The sequence below is a fragment of the Nannobrachium achirus genome (assembly GCF_963921795.1).
Source record: "Nannobrachium achirus genome assembly, chromosome: 9".
Classification (NCBI taxonomy): domain Eukaryota; kingdom Metazoa; phylum Chordata; class Actinopteri; order Myctophiformes; family Myctophidae; genus Nannobrachium; species Nannobrachium achirus.
In genome coordinates this window covers 42942598-42968564 of record NC_137818.1, presented here as the reverse complement: position 1 = coordinate 42968564, position 25967 = coordinate 42942598, and the positions used below count along the sequence as shown (strand labels likewise).

At 43.1% G+C, this 25967-nt stretch overlaps 1 protein-coding gene across 1 annotated transcript in view; it reads left to right on the top strand.

The window, feature by feature from the left end:
* myt1b (myelin transcription factor 1b) overlaps positions 1 to 22011 on the top strand; it is a gene marked incomplete at both ends in the record, with an annotated part of 135249 nt that extends 113238 nt beyond the window's left edge. The window contains 13 exon segments of the mRNA XM_080732784.1: positions 1633 to 1850; positions 3019 to 3242; positions 8794 to 9042; positions 12360 to 12517; positions 13052 to 13114; positions 14362 to 14430; positions 15404 to 15466; positions 15858 to 15941; positions 17891 to 18112; positions 18612 to 18706; positions 19128 to 19231; positions 20239 to 20382; positions 21868 to 22011. Of these exon segments, the coding sequence (XP_080588910.1) occupies positions 1633 to 1850; positions 3019 to 3242; positions 8794 to 9042; positions 12360 to 12517; positions 13052 to 13114; positions 14362 to 14430; positions 15404 to 15466; positions 15858 to 15941; positions 17891 to 18112; positions 18612 to 18706; positions 19128 to 19231; positions 20239 to 20382; positions 21868 to 22011 (1837 nt within the window).
* Positions 22012 to 25967: the final 3956 nt, after the last annotated feature.

Here is a 25967-nt window from a genome sequence, read left to right as displayed (position 1 = left end):
TTTAATTAATAATGCAGCCGATAAGCTAATTATGCGAGTTATAGGGGCATTGTGGGGGGATAGGAAAAATAATTGCTTTCCTTGAGGAAAACCTCATCGGTGGTCCGACAAAGCGTCAAGGATTAAAACATAATAAGGCCTGGCTTGTTTTTCCACCCTCATTGTTATTAAAATGAGTGGGGCTGTCTGTTATGTACGGAGAACACAGTTGAAGGGCACTAAATATTCCGCACGCGATCCGCCTCCTAATGGAATTCATGTTGAATAAATAAAAAGAAGAAATCCTAAGTGATCAATGGTCGAAAGCGGCGGGAAGAAGCTTAGGCTGCTCTGTCAAGAAAGCCCACTCTCAGACAGCCTCTCTCTGCGTGTGTGCGTGGGTCTGTGTGCGTCCTGTAGTGTGTCTGCGTACGTGTGTGTGTGTGTACTGTAACACGAAGGCCGGTAGCGAGAGTGCGACCACGGGGCAGGTCATATAGCTTATTAATGAGCATGGGGCTGCAGAGCAGGGAGAGACTGTGACAGGGGATAGGGGCTTAGACTAGACTGGAGAGAGCTGAGGAGAGAGAGAGAGAGAGAGAGAGAGGGACACAGAGATAAGGAGAAGGAGAGCAAAGTGGAGGAAGGTGACTCCACTCTGCTCTCCAGTGGCGTCAGTTCAGCAAAAGCTAAGGTATGGCAACATGACTGGTGTCTTGCACGTGCGCGACTCTCTCTCTCTCTTTCTCTCTGTTTCTCTCTGTCTGTCTGTTTGTCTGCCTATCTCTCCCATCAATCCCTCTGCTGTAGCATTCTCATTTACCCCACTTGCTCTCGACCTCCTAGCCCTCTTTCTTTCTCTCTCACTGTACTCGTCTCCTCTGTCTGCCCCCCTCTCTCTCTCTGTGTCTCGCTGTCGCTCTCTCTCTTTCTCTCTCTCTCTTTCTCTCTCTCTCTCTCCTCTGTTGTCTTCCTCCCTCCGGTCTATCAGTGGTTTTAGTGCCAACAGGTCTGACAAAAAACCCAGGCTCTCCAGGAAAGCGAGAGGACTTAAAGCCCATAAATTCCATGCTCTACAACATGCAAATGTGCCCTCCACTGATAAGAGAGCTTTTAATCCTGCCACACTCCTGCTAAGTACATTGCTGCCCCCTCTCTCCCTATGACTCTTTCTCTCTCTCTCCCTCTCTCTCTCCCTCTCTCTCTCTCTCTCTCTCTCTCTCTCTCTCTCCCCCTTCCACTATTTGTGAGTTTCAGGCACGTGCACACACATAGACATCAAAGGGGGCTAGAGCCCCTGCTCTTTTAACAGTGCCCTCTCCAGACCATGAATGCAGTTTTTACTATAGTGAAAGAAATGCAAATGCCCTCTTTCCATGCCATATCTGAATGCAGCGTAATTTCAGCCCCTGCCTTTCTAACATTCTCTGCACGTCCCTGGTTAGTTTTGCTTCATGCATGACTAGTGTCTCTATTCTCCGCACCTTGTCTCTGTGCTACTCTCCATTATGCTACTCTAATGAACTCTGCTCTGTTAAGCAGAGTTAAGAACTAGTTTGTGCCACAGAGATATTTGGTGAAATGCATCATGATATTTGATTTGATCCACAATCACCCAGCCCAAGCTGTCTCTCTTTCTCTCTCCATGGACAGGCCAATGTGTTTCGTAAAGCAGCTAGAAGTGCCCCAGTATGGAAGCTACCGGCCCCACATGATGCCCACCACCCCCCGCGCCAACCTGGCCAAGGAGCTGGAGAAATACTCCAAGGTGTCCTTCGATTATGCAAGCTTCGACGTACAAGTGTTTGGGAAACGCATGCTTGCTCCAAAGATGCTGCTCACCAGCGAACCCTCACCCAAAGCCTTCAAAAGTAAGAGTTCACACATTGATGTCATGAGAACCGTGTGTCGCGGGAATCCGTTTTGGGAATTGCCAGTGAAGTGCCTAAAACCACTGTATCCTACTATATGATAACGAGACTGTCCCCCTGAACTGTCAGTCAGTCACTCACTCATAACCTGTCTGTTCCATATGGTTCTCCTCAGTGGCTCGAGCAATTGATCTGAACTTGCACACGGGCATTGACCGTAGGCATATTATGCATTTAACCACAACGCCTGTTTTTCACTTGACCAAATATTGCTGCGACCGTAGGTCACAGTTTACCAACAGAACTGTCACAGCTTGTCCGTATCTGTCCGTACGGGTAACGCCTGACACTGTGGTTCCCCTGAACCATCACTGTGACATCACAGGTGACATCACAGTGATGTCAGATACTCAGAGCAGGGATCTCCATATATAGGCATAAAATTGATTCTGTTAGGGATCTCCAATCCATATATATATATATATATATATATATATACATTGGTTTTCAAGCAGTGATCTGGGGACCACCAGTGGTTCTTGATGGGTTTCCAACTAAATGATGGAGAGTTGGTAACCAAATGGACCCTTATAGATCTTTAAAGTTATACCATGTAACTTTTTTTATAAAACAAATCTTAAAATTGTCCTAACTGTTAAATCGCTAAAGTTTTAGAACCCCCACTCTGTTATTTTCAGCTTCTGAAGCCTTCTCTTTATATGTTTTCTATGAGTTGTGAGGGGGGGAGAATTTCCCGGCAAAATGATGTAATCTCCCACATGATACACTACCGGCCAATCACAGCACCGATCATACACCACCGGCCAATCACAGCGAGTCTTGCTGTCTCTAAAGGAAGTAGCTTCCCTCAGCAACTGTGTTTACATTGGTGAAGGAATCTTGCCTGCTACTCCCTCAATCCTGGTCTAAAAATGATGGGAGACGGCTCTACGGAATCGTATCGGCGAGGCGGAGGTGCCCGCGGACCCCCGTTCCGGTGGTCCGCGGCGACTCCGGCCGAAAAAAGCAATACCGCTACTGACCACTAGTTGAGCAGCTTCCACAGTACAGCTTTAACTCTTGAGAGCGTAAAATGAAACCAAATGGACCCCTATGGAAACCACCGGACTAGTATATAAATTCTATTTTCCTGTTCTTTCCGACACAGCCAAGCCCTCGTTCCACAAGTCACCGCCGTCACCCAGCCTGAGTCTCCCCTGTTACGGGAAGAGCTCCTCCTCCTCGGCCTACGACTACTCCCACGATGCCGAGGCGGCGCACATGGCCGCCACGGCCATCCTCAACCTGTCCACGCGCTGCTGGGAGAAACCCGAGAACCTGAGCACCAAACAACACCACCACCACCACCACCACCACCACCACCCCCGCAAGGTGACACACCCTCTTCTGCTTCCAAACAGCAACATACTGAATGTTCACTTCAGTTAGAACTGTGTGTTTGTTTAACTGTGTACAAATGTAACCACATGTATCAATGAACACTTTGAACACTGGAGTTTCATTTGTACACAGTAATCCAGAGTTCATTTATCTCTCTTTTATTTTATTTCCTACAGTAGTTCCTTGAAGAAAAAAAACAAAAAAAAAAAAACGACCAGTTCCCTGTCTTGTGTTTGGAGTTTGGACCAAAAAAAAAAAAATCTTTCTTCAGATTGTAAATAATATATATTTTTCTATTTTAATATTTCATTGCTATGAAAAGATACACTCTCCACTTAATATAATAATAACAACAACAACTATAATAAAGATACTCATGTTATCGCCATATAACATGATAACAACATGGGTACCTTCCAGCTCGCCTGCAGGGTACTCCAACAAACACTATTGGCAGTTTTCACAGATGGGAATCCGCCAGAGAACTCACTGCATTAGCGAATCCTACCGGTTAGTTAAGAGGCCTGTTCAGAGGAAAAGGGTACTGCCCGAGAAATCATGAACCTCTGTGTGTGTTATGAATCTCCCAACGATGCTCCTCGCTGTCAGGTGAAAAGGAAGTGGTTGTGTAATGTGTACTACATGTCATAGTTTCAGTATTGGATGGCTGCCCTTCTGGCTGGGTATTGCAGGAACATTAGTCAAGTTTGCTCCAGTAAAGATAAGACATGAAGTGAAATAAATATCATATTACAATGAAATAAAAATATACAGCAATTACTGTATCATTCATTGTAGGGAGAATGGAACATTAAACTGTAGTTTTGGTCCTCTCCTGCAGTAGGTTTTGTGGTCCTAGCATCACATTGCTTGTTGCTGCTGTTGCTCCGGCAACCTGCCGCCATGCTTTGCACTATACCGTCTTAATTGGACAAATAGATTGGCACACTTCTCAAGCAGCGTACCGCTGAGCCTTCATTCTCCAAAAGCTTGACTCCAGGCCTTTTCTGCTGCTCAAACTGTGCTGTCAATATGCCAACAACTGTTTTTCCCCTCGTAGTGCTCAGATAAAGAAAGATTGTATTAGCTGATTGTAGTGCAGATTGAAATGTTGCACAGCTGGGGAGATGAGAGGAGAGAGAGCGTAGTCAGTCAGTGAGCCCAGCGTGGCGAGAATGAAACGCTGCTGTTAACTCTTCAGAAACCAATCACTCTCTTCTCTTCTCTTCTCTTCTCTTCTCTTCTCTTCTCTTCTCTTCTCTTCTCTTCTCTTCTCGTCTCGTCTCTTCTCTTCTCTTCTCTTCTCTTCTCTTCTCTTCTCTTCTCTTCTCTTCTCTTCTCCTCTCCTCTCCTCTCCTCTCCTCTCTTCTCTTCTCTTCTCTTCTCTTCTCTTCTCTCTTCTCTTCTCGTCTCTTCTCTTCTCTTCTCTTCTCTTCTCTTCTCTTCTCTTCTCGTCTCGTCTCGTCTCGTCTCTTCTCTTCTCTTCTCATCGCCACCCCCTTCTCCACCGTAGAGATGGGACGATGATATGAAAATGTCATATCACGATTATTGTGGCAAAAGAAATCGCGATTTACGGTATTATCGCGATAATCAAAAATTATTATCCTGGGGTGGAACATTTGCCAAAAAATAGCAGATCTACAGGCTCACAACGCGTTGCAACGCAACGCGTTGTGAGCCTGTAGATCGGCTATTTTTTGGCAAAGACATTTGATAGAGAGTGAGAAAAAGAATCAAGTATGTAGGCTATATTATAAGTACCGTATTTTCCGGACTATAAGGCGCACTTAAAAGCCTTTAATTTTCTCAAAAAACTACAGTGCGCCTTATAGTCCAGTGCGCCTTATATATGGATCATTCATTGACATTGACATTCCCTTTAGCACAGCTCCATCTGTTGGATGCATAACGCAACGATATCGTCTATTATGTGCGCCTTATAGTCAGGTGCGCCTTATATATGAAAACAGTTTGAAAATAGACCATTCATTGACAGTGCGCCTTATAGTCAGGTGCGCCTTATAGTCCAGAAAATACTGTACCTTTTACCAATAGAGGGTTTAAATGGTACTGGATATGCAGCTCGGCAAATAAAAGGTGAATTGATCCCAGTGCATGACGGAGGATGATATCACGATAAATTAAATCTCCACGATACGATTATCGTGAGTGTTTTTTATCACGACATACGATAATATCGCTTATCGTCCCATCCCTTCCCCACCGCTACCCCACCCCTTTCCTCTCCTTTGCTAATCTTCTCTTATACCGCTCAGGGAAATTGAAGATTGTATTAGCTTATTGCAAGGCAGATTGAAACATCACACAACTGGGGAGAAGGGAGGAACACTGACACGTTGCTTATAATGCTTCATATGGCCGTGTACTGTTCTCTCCTCTCGTAATCTCTCCACTCCTTTCCTCTCCTCATGTCTCCTCTCATCAAACCTTCCTCTCCTCGGACCTGGCATCTCTGCATGAATAATAACATCAGGAGGCATTGGCTTACAGCAACAGGGTGGTGTTGAGATGCAGTTGCATCATGCCCTCTCTCTCTCTCCTCATGGTTCATCCTTTCATCCCTCCCTCCCACTCTTCATGTTGTTATTGAATTGGGCTGACTGCCAGGTCCCCGGATTACTTTTACACCAGGTAGTCCTTTTTCATTAACTGCCGGACCAATCTCCCACTCACTTTCTCCGCGCCCCCGTCACTTTGCTTCCTTTTCCTCTCACCTGACCCTCTCCCTCTCTCTCCCTGTGTGTCTCTCTCTTTCTCTCTCTCTCTCTCTCTGTCTCACTCTCTCTTTTTCTCTCTCTCTCTCTCGGTCTCTCTCTCCATCTGATTTTCTCTTTTTCTTGTTTTCTTTTACTGTTTTGTTCTTTCTGTCTCTTACATCGTCTTTCTCCATCTTGCTGTCCCTTTGTGCCCCTCCCCCCACATCAACCTTTTGATGTCTCTCCATTTCTCTCCCTCATTGCCTCTTTACTCCTCTCTCTCTATCTCTCTCACTCTCTCTCTCTCTCTCTCTCTCTCTCCCTCTCCCTCTCTCTCTCGTGCGCTCTCTCTCTCCTCCCCCTCTCTCTCTCTTCTCCCTCTCTGTGCTCAGGAGGTGTAATTGGAGCACCACTTTCCCCCATATTGTGATTTTTTAAAAGCTTTTTCTGCTCGCAGGGAGGAGAGAGAGTGACTGATTCATCTCTTGTCGATTTCCTGACACTGTTTAGTGGGGGGAGGGAGGGAGGGAAGGGAGGGAGGGAGTGGGGGCTTAAAAAGTCAAGATTAATGACTCTGGCAGCGCTAGCAGCCTGGAGTTGATCGCTCAGGATCTGATCCAGGAACAGACCTTTTGCAGCGTTACATCAACCATGGCCTGTGATCACATTCAGGGCGGTTTGTAAGCAGCGGGAACACTGAGCTCATCAGCCAATGATGAATTTGGAATCAGTTCATGTTATCCCCTTCCCAAAAACACACACACACACACACACACACGCACACGCACACGCACACGCGCGCTCTTCTCTTGGCCCTTGATCGGCCAATACGGCCATTTTAGATGAAGCACCTCCCTCTGTTCACCTGCCAATACAATAACGCTGTGTGGAGATGAGCCATGCTGATGGCCGTGCATGGCCAAGGGTGTGTGACTACACATTGTTGCAAACACGATTTACAAAGGCAGGTGGCGCGGCGAGGACGCACTGTGGGTGTACACAGTGTATCTGTGTGTGATGTACAAAGAGATCTGCATGTACTATTGATGTGGGCTCTTTTCAGGCAACTGCAGTAATGTATTCTGTCCTTTTGGTGTTTCTTGGCCCGGGTCCCAGTCTGTACAAAATGGAACCAAATGGGCCCATAAGGGTCCATTTGGGTGCATTCACTCTCTGACTTACATTAACACTAAGGTTTGGTTTCATGTTGCGGTTTCATTTTGAGTACAAATGTACAATTTTTCGCTGCCATCGTTTGCAGAAAGTAGGGCAACACAACTTTTTTAATACCACAGCTGAGCCAACCAGCCAAATTCAGCTTGGTTAGGGATTCCCCAAACTGAATAAATTACACTGGAATGCAGTATAAACACAAAACTGATTTGCTTGCTCTATCTTGTTGTTACCAATGTATTTGCTTTCCATAGCATGCCTAAATGCATCTAACTTAAAATCTTTTCACACACAACACTTTGCTATTGCATTATAGCTTAGAATTAGCAACGACGAAATATGACTTTTAGTTGGATGCTACATGACACCTCAAAGTGCAGGAAACACTCCGTCTACAGTATATGCACCTTGATGCTGGGAAGGTGCTTGAATTTCACATCTGAAAACCTGTACGAGCTCATCATTACAGGATTTGAGGGGAGAAAGTGAAGGAAATCAATATATGCTCATATGAACAAAACCCCTTTGAACAAAGTGACCTTGTCCTTTGTTGTGACAGAGGAGGCTGCATGTTCACATACCGTGCATAATGTTATATCAAGTTATGATAAGGCACAGGGGTACAAGCTGTTCTTTTGTACTGTCTGTATGTATGTATGTACAGTATGTATATGCATTTGGATGTGTGCATGCATATTGATGTATGCACAATGTTGCATCCAAATGTCTTTAAGAGGGTAATTAAAGCCATCATCATGATGTGTGTCTGACTCACCATACGCTGGAGTGAATCACACATCACTGCAGCTATTTACAACTATATGTGCTGTATGTTCATGCATTATGTAATAAACAGGGATATGGTGAGGGTTGACCTTTTGAACATCAAAACATGTATATTTATATGATAAACTAGTTCACTGTTGCCCACTATATTTATTATCCAATCCGATTTTGTTTATGTCGTCCCTTCTTATCCAATGCAGGAGATATACACTGTTTTAGTCCAGCTCTATCTTACGGTCCGGCTCTATTGCAGCTCTATTGCGTTTGGCATTTCCTGAAGAAAGTTAACATGATTAAATGAAATTCATGTGGCGACTTTTAGCCATGGTTAAGAAATATGCCTGCAGAGACACACCAGTGTGGGACGGAAACTAGGGATGGGACGATAAGCGATATTATCGTTTATCGTGATAAAAAACACTCAAGATAATCGTATCATAGAGATTTAATTTATCGTGATATCGTCCTCCGTCATGCACTGGGATCAATTCACTTTTTATTTGCCGAGCTGCATATCCGGTACCACTAAAACCCTCTGGAATTGGTAAAAGGTACTTATAATATACGTACTTGATACAGTCTTTTTTTCACTCTCTATCAAATGTCTTTGCTCAAAAAATAGCCGATCTACAAGCTTGTAGATCTGCTATTTTTTTGGCAAATGTTCCACCCCAGGATAATGGATTTTGATTATCGCGATAATATCGTAAATCGCGATTTCTTTTGTAACAAAAATCATGATATGACTTTTTCACATCTTCCCATCCATAATGGAAACCCCAGATTGCATTGGTACCGTTACCGTATGCACAGTGTTTCATGCAGACGATACGCTAACTAGTGGTGACACAATCTCTCCCCAGGACACGGACATTGAGGTGGATGAGAACGGCACTCTGGACCTGAGCATGAAGAAGCCCATCAAGCGAGAGGGCAGCCTGTCCGGCACGAGCCCGGGCGTTCGATCCCCGGACCCCTCGTCCTCGTCCTCTTCCTCCCTCCACCACGGCATGGCGTCGCCGCACATCGGCCACCCCTACAAGCAGGAGGAGTGGGAGGGGCCGCTGGACTACACCAAACCCAACCGCCAGCGCGAGGAGGAAGCAGATGAGGTCAGTGTTACGGTATATCTCTGCTGTCGGGCCGAAACTCCAAAATGTACATTTTCGGGAAAATGAGCTCAAGTGGAGTTAGGAGGTTTTGACCGAAGGGCTTTTTGCTACTTTTCGTTGGTTCAATATTATTTTAACCAACACACAGACGTAAAGGGTGTTCAATAGCACATGTTTATGAAAAAAAGAGCAGGTCAATCGGGGGGAGTTAGCTGGTTTGGCAGAAAGTGTGGAGTTAGGAGGTTTTGTCCCAAGCACTTTTTACCACTTTCCGTTGGTTCAATATTATTTTAACAAACAATCAGATGTAAAGGGTATAGCCCTGATCTATGCCAAAATATCTAAAACCTCAAAAATGGAGTAGGTTTTGGCCAGACAGTGACGATATTCAATTCAATCAAACAGAAAATATATATCCCAGAGGAGAAATTCCTGATGCAGGCATAGTGATTAAGGACAGTACGGGTCTCCTGCGCTTATGAGCTTGAGACAGTACTACTTGTCAACGAGTAGACCTACATTTCTCAATGGAAGACTCAGTATAGGTAGTTGTATTGTATCAACATACTCTACCATACAGATTGGTTCAAATAACATCTTATTCATTATAATAAGTTCCAGTTATTCACCAGGTCAACAGGCAAGGAGGTTAACAGAGATTGTCCATGGGTGTGTCCATCCACCTGTGTGTGTCTTATGCAGATATTGCAGATATTCTCAGATACCGCTGGACTGAATGGAGCATATACTGTACATACTCCCAGTAGAAATGGAAGACATTCCAAATATTTCTCTTTTGACGTATAAATCTTAGGTTGTACAATCAGGTTAATCCCATGGATCATGACATGACTCCCCGTATACCGGTTAGGTCCCACCCGAGTCCACTTTACTAGATTTTCTGCCATTTTGTATATTCTTTAAAACACTTTTTACACCCATTATAATATAGGGTGTTTAAGTTCCAAACCATGCACAATCTTTTGTGTTAATGTGTGAATAGATTTTAGGCTTAGGTAATGAAAAAATCTTGTACCGTTCTCCTGTGAATAGAGTTTAGGCACAGGGCAAAATGTGTCTTGTATTTCCATGAACGGTATACGCCGCTGAAATGTCACGACAAGAATATTAGCAGAGAATCCCAGCTGTCCGGAAATTCATTTCCACTTTGCATATGTTTCTATAAGTTCTGCCGGATCGTATTTCCCCGCCATGTGTCCTAGACCGTTCTCCTCTTTCCTTTATTCATTTATCTCAGCGAAATAGGAGTGGATGTACAGTTCATAACACTGCACACACTGCATCAGAAGGTGGTGTGTGTGTCAGGTGCGTTGCACCATCCTGTCTTTGGCATTATGCAAATTCCCGCTCCTTTGAACTTTTTTCAGAAGAAATACAAAGAACCTTGAATATGAATTTTTGATGAAGACACACACTCTGCGTTTGGAGCATCGCTTGTCCACAAAGAATTAAAAGAGAGGGATAAGAGGAGAGCATCTGTGTGCACAGTGGTTCAGTCATGTTAGTTTCTTGTATACAAGTACAAATCACAGTGCTATTTTATCCATTTGTAACTCAGAAAGTGAAGAAATGTGCATGAGTTTAATAAAAGATGCGATCCATAACTTAACTCAGAAGGTGAAGAAATGTGTGTATGAGTTTAATAAAAGATGCAATCCATAACTTTTTTAAAGTTAATAAAACATATATTTCTTTTACCGATCTGTAAGGTAGTGTACGGTGGTTTTATTGATTTAAATCCTGTAGTTAGGTAGGTTCACTACACAAAGTGTAATGTCTTCCCAAATGGCATGGGCTTTCCGTCTAATTAGTTCAGCAGTAGAAAGTTCAGCACTCGTACCGTGTCGACCTGAGTTCAATTCCTGGGTAGGTAGGACATCGATTTTAGGGATTTCACCTTTAAAGATGGGGTGCCATGATTCTCCCCCTCTATAAAACATGATTATCTACTATTATGATTATACTAGGAGGAAGAACTTTTCCAAAAAAGTGTACAGAAAGAGTTAAAATTATGTTTTTATGTGGCCACACCCACCAGTTCATTGGTATGCGTGGTTGTCATGGTGGGTGGTGACACCCACATGTGTTGGGTGAATGGTAATTAGGGGAGGGGTTGATTCTATGATGTAATAAGTATGGGTGTTTTTGGAACGGCACGTCTGACCCAGCAGGTGGCATCCTCCAGGTAAAAACCCAAATAAAAAGAGAATGCATAATTGCTCATAACAACCACACCAGGGGGTCTAATAAGCCCTTTTGCAAATCCCGCCCCATTCTGCCCTGTTACTATGATAGGACATTTGACCCTGGGCAGATTGTTTTTATAGTGGCAGTGAATGGGATTTTTTTTCCCTTCATAGCCTCATTACAGCTATATAAAGTACCAAAGGAAAAACATCTAGGTGATATTAATAAAAAGGGAAGACAAAGGTACAGTAGTTACATTGCAAAACAGGGGGTTTACCCGAAAATATATGTTTTAATTTGTTTAATCCCAGTGGGACAGAATCCTCTTTGCAGATTCTTTTATAGTGGTAGTGGATGGGATTTTTTTCCCTTCATAGCCTCATTACAGCTATATAAAGTACCACAAAAAACACATCTACGTGATATTAATAAAAAGGGAAGAAAAAGGTACAGTAATTACATAGCAAAACAGTAGTTTTCCCCCCGAAAATAAATGTTTTAATTAGTTTAATCCTCTGGATCAGAAAGAGAATAGACCGCGCATTGCATCCTGGGTAGGAAGAGGACAGAACTATAATCCTAACCTCACATAATAGGCTGGCTTTTCGTAATTCTGCCCATTTAAAATATATGTACCCAATCGTGACTCTTAGACCATTGATATGGTCCATGTGAACTAGTTTGTTGAAGCTTATTCATTATGATGAGCGAGATCACGGCCGAGATCGCGGCCGTACCGGGCGATCGCCGTGTCGCGCACTGCGGACAGTTTTGAAAGCCACATTTAACATTCTCCACTGCACAAACTCCACCCCCGATAGCAAAAAGTGAATGTTTTTTTCTGGTTGGCCAGTCAGGGAGTCTCAGGGACCAATCAGAAGGCTGACAAACGGTCTATTAAGTACTGTCAACCTCCTAGACACATGAAAACCAGAAAAAGTACAAAACTATGGCACCACCTCTTTAACACCGGGTTTTACAGAACGACACAAGAAATCTGTCACTCAAATGAAATACTTACCTCACCAAAATGCACAGTAATGTTGTGAATAATAATCGATTGTCACAGACAATATGAGAAAGGGCAGTGCTCATGTTGTCTCCTCCAGATGGAACACACCGGCCAGTCGTTCGCCTCCTCCGACCCTGAAGACGGCGACATGATGCAGGACTGTCTGGAGGACAGGAAGTACCCCGGAGAGGTCACCAGCCCAAGTTTCAAGGTCAAGTTCCTTCAATCCAAGGACCCCAAGAAGGACCTGCTCCTGTAAGTGACCGAGAGAACGTCAGAGGACATAGCAGTCACCCTGTCCCTTACTGTGATATTTAATCACACCTAGTCACTGGTGCTTCCATCTAGGGATGGGACCATAATCGTTATTATCGTTTATCGTGATAAAAAACACTCACAATAATTGTGGAGATTTTGAGATTTATTGTGAAATCATCCTCCGTCATGCACTGGGATCAATTCACCTTTTATTTGGCGAGCTGCACATCCGTTACCATTTAAACCCTCTATAATTGGTCAAACGGTCCTGGAAATAACCTACTTGATACAGTCTTTTTTTCACTCTACCAAATCTCTTTGCCAAAAAATTGCCGATCTACAAGCTCACAGCGCTTGTAGATTCCGCAAATATTCCGCCAAAGGATAATGGATGTTGAGGATATTTTGATTATCGCGATAATATTGTAAATCGCTATGCCTTTAGTCATAATAATCGTGACATGACATTTTCATATCCTCCCATCCCTACTTCCATCTCATGCTTTCCTTCCTGTCTGTCTCCTTCTCCAGGTGTCCCACCCCTGGTTGTGACGGCAGTGGCCACATCACTGGAAACTATGCATCTCATCGCAGGTAGACAACACTCATACCACACACCACAATATACTTATACTTATCTATGGGCTAGTTTCACTTTTTAGTCCATGCCAAGCCCAGGTCAAACCTTCATACACACTGTCCACACAACAGGAGAGGTTCATGGTCTCTGTGAAGCACAAAATGTATCTCCGCCATGCTATGACGGGAGTGAACATGTACAAAATTTCCAAATTAAACTATGAATGACTGCATATAAACAGCACAGTATACTGTAAAATATAGGGTTAATGGATGAAGGATGAAGCATAGGGGTTAAATCCAGCTCTAGAGCTCTTGCTCTGGCCAGGGAGTCAAGGGTGTGAGTACATTTCCATACAGACGAATGCATAATGAATGAATGAATGAATGAATGAATGAATGAAGGAATGAATGAATGAATGAATGAATGAAAGAATAAAATACGCACGCACGCACGCACGCACATACTGTATACATGTATTTATGTATGTATGTATGTATGTATGTATGTATATGTATGTACCGTATGTAGGCCTACTACTATATATACAAATAGCATGTTAGGGTGAGACTGCTCCATTGCTGCTTACTGTATATTGCTTTGGGTACCAGAATCCAAATGAGGCAAACCGCATCTATTTCACATAATTCTATTTGACCCCTGCATTCCTGAGTCAATAATGTACACAGTGAAATCCTGAGCGTTAGGCTATAACTCTGATAGGGTACAAATGGAACCAAATGGACCCTTGTGGGTCCATTTGGTTCCATTTGTACCCTCTCAGAGTTAACTTCGCGCTCAGGATTTCACAGCGTGGCGTGAATATGACTTTGATATGCATCAGTAATTTACAGTCTACTTCTTCTGCCTGTCCATCCTTCTCCTTCGTATACGACCTTGGTATGCCGTGCGTGCATTCCTGATTTTATTTCCTTCACTCACGTTTTTCTCTCTCCTTCCTTCTCTCTTTTTTCTCTTCAAACCCCTTTTCAACTCCACTCACTTTCCTTCCCTCTCTCTCTCTCTCTCTCTCTCTCTCTGTTTTAACTCTCTCGTTATCATTTCTCTCTCTGCCTCTGTTTTCCTTCCACTCTCTCTCTCTCCTGTTTTCTTTTTGCTTCCTATTCTTCTTTTATACTCTCTTCGCCCTTGTTTATTTTCCCCTCCCTTTCTCTCTCTCTCTTCCCTCTCTGTCTATCTCTCTGTATATCTGTCTGTCTCTGTCTCTCTCTGTCTCTCTCCCTCCTCCTCCGTCCTTCAGTCTGTCTGGGTGTCCTCTCGCTGATAAGAGTCTGCGGTCCCTCATGGCGGCCCACACTGCTGAACTCAAGTATGTCTGCGCTCTCTCTCTCTCTCTTTGCTTGTCTTTTTTTCACCGCCACTTCAATGTGTAACTGCCACCGACTCCTCCACCGCTGAACACACCACAATGGTGGCGTTCTGCTGACATTCACTTCCCATTGTCACCGCTGGCTGCTGCCTCTGCTGCCCGTCGCATCTGTTTGCGGTGTTTTCTCTGCAAACGCTGCTGGGGGCTCAATTCACTCTCAGTTCGTCTCCACTGTCAATTTAAAGTGCAGGGAGAGTGGCAGTGCAGTGTACATAACACATACAGATGGAGGGATGGGGGGAGGGAGGGAGGGAGGAAGGAGAGAGAGAAGGGACGTGCAGAGAATGTTAGAGAGGCATGGGTTGAAATTTCTAAACGGGCCTTTTAGTGGAAATATCGAAAATAGCAGACCTCCAAGCTCACAACGTGGTGAACTTGGAGGTCGGCTATTTTCACTGCTTGATACCACACTGAACAAGTGAATTCTGGAGATGTGACATAACGGCATGGATTTATACACAGAGACGGCAATTCTTTCAACATAAGATGCTGCATTCAAGTTCAGTAGAGTTTGGACAAGGCAGTTCTCTTGAACGCTGCCTTCAGATATGGCATGGAAAGGGAGCATTTCACCGTAGTAAAAACTGCATTTGTGGTCTGGAGAGGGCACAGACGGATAAAGGGGCAGGGGCTCAAGCCCTCTTTAATAGTCTATGTGTGCATGTGCCTGGTTCCAAACTGAAAGTGAACTGACCCCAAAGCTGCTCTGCAACCTTCTACTCCAATAGAATCCATGACTAACCATATGAACGCTTTTCTTTGGCATGAATCTTTTCATGAAGCCACCTAACACTCCACAGCTCCATAACTCCACCATCAAACGTCCAACGTCCACCGTGTACCATTTACTGTCGGTTAAAAAGTCGATCTCGTCATTGAGCGGTGAGCTAAACATCGCTCTGCTATTCCCCAGATGCCCTACTATGGGATGTGACGGCTCAGGTCATCTCACAGGAAACTACGCCTCCCACAGAAGGTAACCCAATCCCTCTTCAGAGACAACAGAAAAAGACCAACACACAAACACACATACAGAGTCCCACATAAACGCACACATACACACACACAGCCAGTGAAGTCTAGAGACAGATCATGTTAGCGTTAGATAGGGGCCACACACAGGCATACATTCCCACCGTATTTGTCCATGGTATCCTATTTAGTATTGTAGTTGAATAGTCCTTATTGTTATCCCCTTTTTTTATATGATTTTTTGCAGCAACCTTTGTCGGTATACTGGCTAGGGCCTCCCTCTGTCGAGGCATGTCCTAGCCACTAATATCGACCAGTTAAACTTAAAAACACAGCTTGAAGAAGACCTTTTTTTCCAACCCCATGTTATCAACTCCATACTTTCTTGTTTTCAGTTTGTCTGGGTGCCCGCGTGCCAAGAAAAGTGGGATTAAAACAACTCCTACCAAGGACAACCAAGAGGACTCCGAGCTCTTAAAGTTCGTACCGCTCAGAAAGCCACGTCCCATAATGCACTGCTTTAGTGAGACTGACGGTAAAAAGTAACATGCAATAGACAATGAAGAGTGGGTAGTTTACTTGGATCATATACAGCAGGGTTCCCCAATTAGTTTTCCCCAAGGGCCGAATTATGTCTAGGGTACCAAGCCGAGGGCCACAACATTGCAGGGGGTGATGGTGGCGTTCCCGCAACTCCAGCGACTGCGACAGTTCAGATATCGTCGTTGTCGGGTGAAAATCTTGTATGTCCAAAACCATCCGTTTTGCATTTATGGTTTTAAAAATGATTTAAACTAGTGAAAACAGACGATCTACAAGCACACAGGTGCGAGGCGTTGTGTGCTTGTAGATCTGCTGTTTTCACTACTTTTGTGCGACGGCCTTGTATGATTTGCGAAAGAACGTACAAATTTGGAGATACGAGATTTCCACCCGACAACGACAATATACTAGTGTTGTTGCTGTTCTTATACCACCATTATTACTGGGGTTGGTGTGGGCCAGACAGTAGCCCCCCGCGGGCCGCAAATGGCCCGCGGGCCACCTATTGGGGAACCCTGATATACAGTATACTACTATACAGAGATGGTGACCTGCCCCTTTAGCTCCCCCTTCTTTAATTCATTCAGACCTATATCTGTTTTAATCCACCTACTGATGGGAAGTGACTTATCTTCACAGGCTGACTCTTTTTGACTGTAGTTCATGGTAGAGTATTGCAGCCTAGATCACCAATACATGAGATGTGAATGGGTTTCATCCTTCAGTCCAACATTCTCACAAGATGTGGTTGAGTCAAAAGCTAATGGAAGCACTCAGTGCTCGTGCTGTATCCATACTTGATAGCTTTGGTTTCTGCAATAGTGGACAAAGTACTCAACTCCAGTACTTGAGTCAAAGTACTGTATAGATATAGACTCCTGCCTGGTCAAATGTTACTCAACTACTTAAGTCAATCAAAGTCTTGTACTTGAGTTAAAGTACTGGAGTACATGCATTTGTAAATACTTGTAAAAAGTATTCAAAAGCACAAGCTTTTAAAAAGTATTCAATTGTATTAATTACAAAGTACATTTTTTTAACATCAATGCGATGCTGTATTAAAACTTTGACATAAAAAAAGGTTTTCCAGAAAGTTTGCATTGTGACATATTATAAGCTTGTAGATCTGCTACTTTCACTATATTTGAAATAGGGCTTAAGTGGGTAATTCCTCATGTACTTTTCCCCTTAAATGTCAAAAGTACAATATTTGTCCAATATAGTAGAGTGAAAGTCATAAGTATCAAAAAGTACTAAAATAATATATACTTAAAGTGCAAGGACACTTTAGTAGAGGTTTTGGTTATGTACTTACCTTGTCATGATGTAACTAGTCTGACTGGAGACACCGTTGTGCAGTTGATCGGAAAATAATAATCCAAATCGTTTATGTGCTATAAGAGTGACATTGACAGCTGTTTCGTCGTACAATGGAAGTCACTGATTTCTTCCAATCGACTGCACAACGGAGCGATACAGTATACTGTATGTCCCCAAGTGGACTAGTTAGACCCTGACAAGGTAAGTACATGACCCAAGCCTCTGCACAAAGTGTCCTTGTGCTTTAAGTACAGTACTTCATTACTGTCCACCACTGTGTTTCAGTAAGGGTTGATCCCCACATTAATGCAGTAATGTAGGATATTATCTGGTCATGTAGAAAGTTAATCGCAGCCTCCTTCCACCTGACATGTGTAGCTACAGCCTTTGATGAAATATCCTCAACTTTCTATACTTCCCACACGTGTGGTTTCCTCTTGTCTAACTATTGTACCACCCATTTCTTTCTCCTCCGCCCTCTGCCCCTCCGTTTCAACCTCCCTTCCTCGTCCGTCCCTCCCTCCGCCCGCTTGCCTTTCGCTCCCTTTGCCGCGCCCTCCAGCAGGTGCCCGGTGCCAGGCTGCGACAGCCTGGGCCACATCAGCGGGAAGTACGCCACCCACCGCAGTGCCTACGGCTGTCCACTGGCTGCCCGCAGGCAGAAGGAGGGCCTTCTGAACGGCACGCCTTTCTCCTGGAAGGCCTTCAAGACGGAGGGGCCTATCTGTCCCACGCCAGGCTGTGACGGCTCAGGCCACGCCAACGGAAGCTTCCTCACACACCGCAGGCAAGTTAGCATCAGACTATGGCCTCTAGTCCACTGGTTCCCCAACAGTGGGTCGCAGACCCATTTGTGGGTCGTGGACACATTTGTATGGGTCCCTTCATTTTTTGTTTCCTGTATTTTGTTTTTAATTATTATTATTTCATAACATTAAAAAACACATTCCCTAAAAGCTAAGAAATCTGTGAAAAAGTAATTTCATGAATAAATAAAAGAAAAAATCTAAGAAATTAGAAAACAAATATTTAAGACGTAGTGAAAATAGTCTAATCTATCAGCTCACAACGCGGCACGAAGCGACACGTTGTTTTGCTTGAAGATCTACTGTTTTCAGTAGTCCTGGGCAGACATCTAATTTATCTTTTTGCTCTAGTTTGAAGTTAGTTGTCTGTCCATGTGGTTCTCCAAATAAAAGGGAAGGGATTTATTCTTCATTAGCCACATTGTCAGTGTAATATTGGTGGCACAAATACTTAACATACGGCGTCCTCCTCCTCTACAGCCTGTCAGGATGCCCCAGAGCCTCCTTTGCCAAGAAGAAAGCCGCCAAGTTCCCTGGAGAGGACTACCTGAGCAGCAAGTTCAGAGCCACTGATGGTGAGAGGATGATGATGAGCGTGTGCTAGGCCAGGGCATTCACCAAATATTCCAATATTCGAACATTCGAATATCAAAGTCACTATTCGACGTTGTTCACAGAAGTCGAATATACGCTTATTTAAATAGCAGATCTACATGCTCACAACGCCTCGCAATGCGAGGCGTTGTGAGCCTGTAGATCTGCTATTTTCACAATGTTCGCCTCTTGCTTACTTAATATTTGACAGTTTGGCCAGTCCTGTCGAATATTGGACTATTCGAATACTTTGAGGTCGAATAATTCAAATACTAAAAATCACTATTCGTGAATGCCCTAGCGTGTGCCTGTTCCTTATGCGTGTGCGTGTGCATGTACGTGTGCGTGTGTGGTGTTCTATTCTATTCTAATGAGCCTGTCTCTACGGTCCCCCACCTGTAGTTCTGGATAATGACGAGGACATCAAGCAGCTCAACAGGGAGATCAATGACCTCAATGAGTCTAATAATGAGATGGAGGCGGACATGGTTAACCTGCAGACACAGGTGCGTGTTCCTCTTCATATCTCATCTACCAATGTTGTTGTTTTGATCTGTTTCACCCCTGCCCCACTCTCCCCCCCCCCAGACCCACGTTCTTGGATTGACCATGAATTGCAGCCTTGCTGCCATAAATAATGCTGAAATGGAATGACACAGTCAGGGCCGGATCTAGCCTTTAGCACTAGGTGGGGCAGGAAGAAATGATAGGGGAGTCACCTCCAGCACATGCCGCGAAGGGGCGTGGGCGGAAAATAATGGGGGGACAAACCCCCTAAAACACCCGAAATGCATAGAAAACTACGCATTTTGGCACACTTATACCTATAACACGCAATACAAACAACAGGTCTTACACCTATCTATCTCTCTCTCTCTCTCTCTCTCTCTCTAATATCTTGTCAGTTTATCTATCCATCTACCTATCCATCTACCTAGTCATGTCTGGTGGGGCAGACATTTAGGGGGGCATTGCCCACCCTCGCCTATGCCTAGATCCAGCCCTGGACACAGTTAACAGACACTATTTTAACCACATGAATCCTAACAATCTTATTCTGGGAATATATAATAATAATAGACAGACAGATTTAAGGTTGTTAAATCTTGTGCACAGGTACATAAGTAAAACTTAATTTTCTTCAGCTTCCTTCAGACAATGTAGCAGCATAGCTAATAATAATAATACTTTTTTTTTTGTATTTGTATAATTTAACTTTTGTATTGTAAGTATATTTTGACGCCCAAACCTATACATTTCACTCGAGTAAATGTCTTTGGCATATAGAGCAATGGTTCTCAAAGTGGATTCCAGGGACTTCTGTGGGTTCCTTTAGGGGGGTCTAAATGGACCCATACAAGTATGTAACTCTGACAGAGTACAAACGGAACCAAATGAACCCGCCGGGGTTCATTTGGTTCCGTTCGTACACTGTCAGAGTTAATGGGGAGACCTTGAAATTTGAAAGAAACAATGATGTAGAGTATAAAACTCCCACCGCTGGCCGCTGCAGATCTGCTCCATGGAGAAGAACCTGAAGAACATTGAGCATGAGAACAAGATGATCGAGGAGCAGAACGAGCATCTGTTCATGGAGCTGTCTGGTCTGAGCCACGCCCTGATCCGCAGCCTGGCCAACATACGCCTCCCACACATGGTGGGTTCACACACACACACACACACACACACACACACACACACACACACACACACACACACACACACACACACACACACACACACACACACACACACACACACACACACACACACACACACACGTGCGCCCACACGCCCACGGCCCCACGCACGTCCGATTATTTGTCACAACTGCAGTTTTACAGGTGTAGATCAGTGGGTGAAATTTGTTTTCTTGCAAGCTCCATCATTTCGTTGAAGAGAGGGAGAGCAACGAGAACAATTCTAATCAAAGATATGTACATATGCAAGTAGCACAAGCAGCAGGTGGGTACATGAGGTTAGACATGAGGTGCAAAAGGTAGCAGCACAACAGTACAAATTACACAGGTGGCTGTAGAGGAGTGGATAGAGTCTCCATCTAGGAATTGAACATTGGTGTAAACATTTTTTTTTACTTGAGTAAAAGTATCAATACTGTAATGTAGAAGTACTCCGTTAGAAGTGAAAGTCCAGAATTGTAAATGTACTTGTGTAAAAGTACAAAAGTATTGATGTAAAAAAGTACTTAAAGTACCAAAAGTAGAAAGTACTCATTGTGCAGGATGTCCTATGTTAAGTTTTCAAATTCAAGCTCTACAAGCTAAAATGTAATGGAGTAAAAGTACAATATTTGCCCCATAGAGGTAGTGTAACACTAACCCTAAACTCAAAACCTAGACTTTTGGAAAGTGAGGATCGGAAAATGTCCATCCCTTCTAGGATTATCATAATCTTTTCCTATCAACATGACATAGAATCCTCACGGACAGACGTGCAAGAACATACACTATACATGCACATAACACCATACTAGACACATTCACATACTGATGCTGACATACAAATTGACAGCAATAAGTTGTGCTTAATTTATAGTTGAAGTAATAGAGCAGTTATATGACATTTTTAGTTTTTCCAATTTGCCACTGATATTGAAGCTGAATCATAGTCAAACAGGTCATTAGGTTAACTGGTGGTATTACAGTATAGTTGAACCCACTATACTATACTATAGGTCCCAGTATATTAAACATTTCTGTTGACAGTTTTCTTGAGCATATGGTAGTTTTTTGTCAGGAAACCATTATTTTCCATTCATTCAGTACGATATCAACGTGTTTGAGATAGTTAATCAAAAACAGTGACATTGCCCTTGTCTTTTTTTCTAAGTCACATTGTCATTGTGTTTTAAATAATGCAGCACAGCACGGCAAGTCTAGCCGAAAGTCGCCCTTAAAGAAATGATTGTTTTATAAAAAATAAAAAAAACATCCATGACTTCTTCCTGTTGACAGAAATAGTGAAATCAGTCAGCTATACTATGACTCATAGTCAGTGGGCTAAACATACTATACCACCGGTAGGGTCTTTTAATGACCTCGCAATCCGTGTTTTAGGCCTAGGTATATACAGTGTGTTGCCATTCTCAGTCAAGATGGGTTGTCCTTTGCGTCATTCACAGCAGGAGCCCATCACGGAGCAGAACTTTGACAGCTACGTGAGCACCCTGACCGACATGTACACCAACAAGGACTGCTTCCAGAGCCCGGAGAACAAGGCTCTGCTGGAGAGCATCAACAAGGCAGTGAAGGGCATCAAGGTCTGAGCCTTGATACGAGGGAGGGGCGCGTTATGTCCAAAACACCACTACCCGAGAGGACGGAGGGGGTGAGATGGAGTGAAGCTGGGAAGACTGAAGGCGCTGAGAGACTCTACAGTTATATTTAAAGAAAAAAAAAAGTTAAGGGCATTCAGGTTTTCTAAGAAAAAACTAAAAAAAAAACATGGCAACTTAAACAACGTAATTTTCAACCCAGGGAAGCACTCTGTTTAAAGAAGAATCACAACAAAGTGACCAGGACCAAAACCCCACACCATGCTGCTGCTGGGATTGGACGGGAAGGAGAGAGAGGAAAACAGGAAACCAAATCCTTCAGCTGGAATGGATGGAAATGAAGAAGAATGATACTATTTATCTTAGGGCAGAGGGGGTTTTCATTTGATATATGTTTACCTGTTGTCACTTTTTTGTCCTGAACATTTTCTTTCCTTCCTTTTTCTGTTTGTTTTTTTTTGGGGGTGGGGGTATCACTGTTGCCCAACTTTGCAACATTTTCGCGCTTTAGTTTGGCTAAGACGTGGAGCACCATGAGAACCAGGCATTCGCTGATAAGAGCTACGCCAGAAGACAGCTTGATACTGCTTGAGTTTGCGGTGTCGTCTCGGCTCAAGGAGGAGCTGCAGACGTGCTGTCCGGTAGCAGCAAACAGTGCAAGTGTGCAGGGGCGTCACACCAAATTCTGGGCCCTGGGTACAAGGATTCACTGCGGGCCCCCCATGAATGTTAACTATTGAAAAATAGCAGATATACAAGCTCGCAGCGCGGCACCGAGTGCCGCGCTGCGAGCTTGTAGATCTGCTATTTTTGAAAAATCGTGAAAATGTGTGCCAAGAAACCTATGTTTCCATGTCAGTGATGCTCAAACTTTTTCGTGTGAAGGACCTCCCATCTCAAAATATTTAGTTCCAGGGACCCCCCAGAAGCAAAATTTGAGTTACAAATGTTCACTTAAAAAATACATATTCAAAGATTTGCGCAAATTTTCACGACTTTTCAAAAATAGCAGATCTACAAGCTTGCAGCGCGGCACAGCTTGTATATCTGCTATTTTTCAATAGCTAAAGTTACTAGGGCCCCTCCACCTTGGGCCCTGGTAACTCAGTCCCACTTTCCTACCCCTTGTGACGGCGCTGCGAGTGTGTGGTGGTCGCGGGCAGGTGACCATGACCTTCACACATGCCAGCAATACTGGAGCACACGCTGGACTACTGTACGTGTCTGTGTTGGCTTTGTGTTATTAACATGGTGGAGGGGGTCAACAAGCAAGGTCAACAAGGGCACACCGCTCCAGTTTCTTGAACTCTCGAGGAAAGGAGACACATGACAGTACAGGTTGCCTGGTATTTATTTTTAATGGGACATATGGTATCATGTTTGGAGGGCAGCGGATAAAAGTCTTGTCTTTTAGTTCTTTTTTTGTTCTTTATTTCCTTTCAAGCTGAAATGAAATAATAGTACTAGTGTGCACATGTTCCAATTCCAGTTAGTCATATCAATAGTATTTATCAACATAGAATTTGCACTTCATTTCAATTGATAGTTTTGTGGTATGAATAATAACTGTTATATATTAATTATTTAAAAACTTGTGAAACTCTTTAAATTTGTAATTTATTGCCATTTATGTTTTTTTTTTTGTTATCAATTATTATTGCCATTTATGTTATGACTGTTTGTTTGTTTATTTATTTGAATTGATCTATTTATTGACTTTTGTTTTGTGAAGCAAATAATGCATCTCTACCAATATCCATGGTCAAAGTGATTTCAGGTCAATATTTTAAAAAAGCTATATAGATAAACTGACCACACTTATTTTCTTTTGAATACTTTTTGAAGACATTTTTAAGTGCAGATATTTTATAACCAACAAAAAGTTTTGATAATTTTATAAAAGGTTTTTGTTTTTAGTTGTTGTCAACAACGTTACTGATGTTTTTTGGCCTTTTGTTTATTATGACCTTCCCGTTTAATGGTACATTCAAAAACCCACTGCTGATAAAAAAAAGTAATAGTAATAATAATGAAATATGTATTTATTCTTTATTTAATATGAAAGAAATTAACTGTGATGATGGCTGTATATTTATTTTGTTATTTATGTGCGTGACGTGACGCTGAGTCCTGAGTAGTCTTTACACGAAAAAAAAGGAAGAATCCATTGCTAATATTCAAATAAAGAAAAAACGAAACGAAAAAAGGACATCAATACAAAAACTGTTTGATTACTTAGGCTTGCCTATAGACATACCAGCAAGCTTCCCCTGAGTGGAAGAGAGATGGTGGGTGGGTGGGGGGCATGGGGTGGGGTGGGGTGTTAAAAGCGAAAGCAAAATAACCAACAAAGGCAATCACTGTTCTGTTGGTATCTGGTCTCTTATCCGTCAGCCACAGGGACGTGCTGGGCCCCTGATTCAGCCCGGGAAAAAGAGTTGCAGAGGCCCTCATTGCGCGCTATATAGAGAGAGATCTCTCTCTATAGCGCTGCTGCTACTCAAAGATTTGCCATTTCAGATCATGACAAGTGACAAGCCAGTGGGCCCTTAATACTGTACATGAGTTATATATCGTCGTTGTCGGGTGGAAACCTTGTAAAAAAGTCCAAAACCGTTTGTTTTGTATTTATCATTTTAAAAATGATTTAAGCTACCGCGAGGCGTTGTGTGCTTGTGGATCTGCTGTTTTCACTACTTTTGTGCAACGGCCTTGTATGATGAAGCAGGGCTTTGCTTTGCAAAAACTTTTTGCAAAGCGAAGAGATATGAGGTTTCTGCCCGACAGTGATAATTTACTTTGTTGGCCGCCCACCCCCCAAAATGGAACGAAGAAGCTGACATTTTATTTTTATTTTTTTCCTAATGGCCGGCCTGGACCAGGCCGGGAATGAACCGGCCGTTCGGGAATTGTCCCGCTTTTCCCAATGGCCAGCACGTCCCTGGTCAGCCATCTCGTGTTTGCTTTTGTCAGGTACAACGATACAGAGAAAATGAAAATGATGCGTGATGAAAACGTTACCTCTCCCCAAGCGCTTTGTAGCGGCCAGCACTGGCTCATCCCCAAAACGTGTGTAAATGTACCATAGATGTTGTAGTAATGCCTTTCAACCAGTTAACATCTACTGTACTTCTCTTCTCGATTTGTTTTCATTTCTTTCTGAGTTCCAGAGCAAAATGGTACGTTATATAGAGAGCATTATTACCAGGCCACCACTCAGGCTGGAGGGATGGGTGGATAGCAGTGGTTCCCAAACATTTTAGCTCGAGACCCAAAAGAGACATTTGATGTCTACCATGGACCCAAACTAGGGGAAATATTAGATCTAGAAGCTCAGGTGCTGAGATGCGTTGTGAGATTGTAGATCTGCTATTTTCACTACTTCTTAAAACCTTTTTCTTTTTTTATGTATACTATGGAATTAATTTTAATTTTTTTAAGTTATTGTGAAATAATCATAATAAAAAGATTGTAGGAAACAAAAAAAGGGATATTCACCTGCGACCCATAAAAATGGATCTGCGACCCAGAAATGGGTACCGACCCATTGTTTGGGAAAACACTGGTCTATAGCCTGATTTATGCCCTGTCATACGACGGTGCATAAATTAAAAACACAGACAGACACACACATATCCAGCTCTCAAGGATAGGATGGCCTCCTTTGACAACTTATATCAGATAAGCATATACACCCTTGTAGCCTTACTCTAGATTTTAATTTTTTGATGCACAAAGTGCCACAAAAAAAAAAAGAAGAACCCTTCACTTTCTTTCCTAATTCTTCGCATTGTAACATGTCTGGTCCCAGGAAGACCATGGCATCAAGAGAGTGGTGATTGTTTCAAATGCCTTTATTTCTCTGCCAAGATGGCCATAAGTACACTCTATATACATTCTGTATAAATAGAATTTAAAGATACTATATATATGAATATAAACATACA